Raw genomic sequence first — 2,558 nt, 5'->3', positions numbered from 1 at the left:
ACCGGTTCAAGGAGATCTCTACCCTGAACCGGTACATAACCAGGGAGTTGTTGTAACGCCCTGAAAATTTCGACATGATACATCTATTTATGCAACAAAATTCACCTGATAGACAAACATATGAATATAGCATACTATTCCATACTTTCATTTCTATTAAATTCCAAATGCCAAATACATGTTGTTCACATCTCAATGCTCCAGTTCTAATCCCAAACATGCATTTTTCAACGAATATGAAATGGAAGCCAAACAGATAATAAGTGCCCTACAGACTTACAAATTTATCCAAGAACATTCTTGGTTACACAAATAGAGTTTCAACTCAACACAAATATAACCCTGGGCTTACATTCAACAATTAACAAATAAACAAAAATGAAGCCTCAGCTCTGAGTCCTCAAAAGTCAATGCCTTGGCGGAGGCATAGCACTTGTACCTGAAATAATTCTCCTTATAGGGTGAGCCACAACCCAGTAGAGATATACTACACAACATGTAAACAATGACAAGACTAAAGAGGAGTATGCTCATGCCATGCTCATGATAAAACAGTTTATCTATCTTTTTATAAAACATGCAATGCTGAGATGCAACCACAAATATAAAACCATTTCCATTTTAAACCATATCTGTTACATAAATACGGGCCCTGTGAATCTCTAGGGAAATGTTTCCAAGTAGGCCCTAATGCACTACCACTATCATTTTTACCAGCAAACTGGAAGGCTCGACACCTAACCACGCGGTTCCACACCTCCTACCCAGATTTACTAAATATTTATTTTTTTGTAAACAGATACATTTCCAAAACATTTCTCAAAAACAGATACATTTCTAATGAAATGAATGTAATGTAATGTTCAATGCAACAAATGAGAAATGTGGTTCAATTTACCTAAGTCTCATACATTTCTACAACAACATGGCTATCCTCCACCGATAGCCCAAAACAGATATTTCTATCAATTAAATTCCAAAAATTTTGATAAATACAATTTATTCCACATCTCATCAAATATGAACAACTACACTAGTTTTCATATCACAATCACATCCGGTAACCTCTTAAGGTCCATTTATAACCATGTCGGCTTTATACCAACAGATTCATTAAGCAAAATAATATAATTAATGCCCAAGAAAATATCATTTTCTTTCCAAACTCATTCTCCAAACATTATTCAGTTATGACATCCTATTTTGATCAAAAGCCCTCAAAATTAAATGCAATTCCTTTGTTTTCTTTAAAAATGCTCTTTTGGTCACAAACTGGTAAAAATTTCAAAATCAATCAAATTGAAGTCCGTTTTTGTTCAAATTTAAAACATAGCTCTTTCATAACCTTTCAAACACATTCCAAGTTTACACTTTCGCAATTTGGACATCAACTCTTTATTTTTCTCAAAATTTCCCTTTTAAGCAAATAAATCACGAATTTTTCAAAAAATTCTAATTAATTTATATGCAACTCTAAACTCTATATAATCAAGTAAAAGTGCATAAAGAAGTGTAGGAAAAATCTCTACCTCAAGCTAGAAGAGGAAAACAAGCAAAAATTCAAATTTTCGATTTTGCCGGACTTTGATCTCCACCGATCAAAATGTTGCCCTCATCAAACTGTTCACTTTGGCCTCAAGAACAGGTTAAAGGAGATACCACTTCCATAGTGTCATTAACTCCTTGCTTGAGGTGTCGTCCTCTATATAAGAACTCTCATTTTGCCACAAAGACATCTCCAAAAATTGGCCTCTTACAGCACCCAATAATTGACATGCAATTTGCTCCATTCTCATAGAGGGTGCAACCCAAATGGCTCTAATCCCACAAATGGCAGGAACAACTTCATATCCAAAGAATATTGCTTCCATTAGGTCCTCTGATGCCTCAGGAGTAATTGTTGAAGGAGCTATTTTCACGGCCTCCCTTTGAAAATTAATACCACCAAATTGAAGTATAGATGAATTAGATCCATTGTTATTTGTATTGGTATCGTTGACACGTTTTGGAGCCACCGAGTTTGATAGAACTCTGTAAGCAGTTTTGATTGACTCTGCAACTAAACAACCAGCAATCCTCTGATGGAAAATATACAAATAAACCTTGCAGATTTTATGAATCAACCATCCACTTCCAACATCCATCTCCATCACAATAATGTTTCCTACCATTCTTTCAGCCGGTTTTACAGTATCACGCAAAAATTTCCCCATGACTTCGTCCAAACGCCTTCGTAATACTGAAAATCTTAGTATCTCCATTGCCTCACAAGCACGGCTCATCTGTATTAGTTCATCGTAAACACTGAAGGCTAGGAGTACCATTCAACCCAACATCGAACTGGGTACCCACTGTAGACGCGCCCCGAGAACTCCCCAATATTCGCGCCTGCGAGAAGGCGCGAATCTCGTTTTGTTCTCTAGGCTACTACAGTTCGGACTCAACGTCACGGTTCTTAATCTGATCTCACAAAGTGCAATGTAAGACTGATAAATACCAAAGAGTCCAAATCCGGCAAATCGTTTTGAAAAACTGATTTTTATAAAGAAGTGCCAAAC

General features: G+C 36.2%; 1 protein-coding gene across 1 annotated transcript; it reads right to left on the bottom strand.

Annotated features, from left to right (window-relative positions):
• Positions 1-1,646: 1,646 nt before the first annotated feature.
• Positions 1,647-2,324, bottom strand: LOC145819336 (protein CHROMOSOME TRANSMISSION FIDELITY 7-like). Its single transcript, XM_082913319.1, has one exon. The coding sequence runs from the start codon at positions 2,322-2,324 to the stop codon at positions 1,647-1,649; it is 678 nt and encodes a 225-aa protein (XP_082769445.1).
• Between the last annotated feature and the right edge of the window lie 234 nt (positions 2,325-2,558).

Source organism: Camellia sinensis, chromosome 2 (genome assembly GCF_055761805.1).
Source record: "Camellia sinensis isolate YWXY chromosome 2, ASM5576180v1, whole genome shotgun sequence".
Classification (NCBI taxonomy): domain Eukaryota; kingdom Viridiplantae; phylum Streptophyta; class Magnoliopsida; order Ericales; family Theaceae; genus Camellia; species Camellia sinensis.
This window is presented reverse-complemented; position numbering and strand designations above follow the sequence as displayed.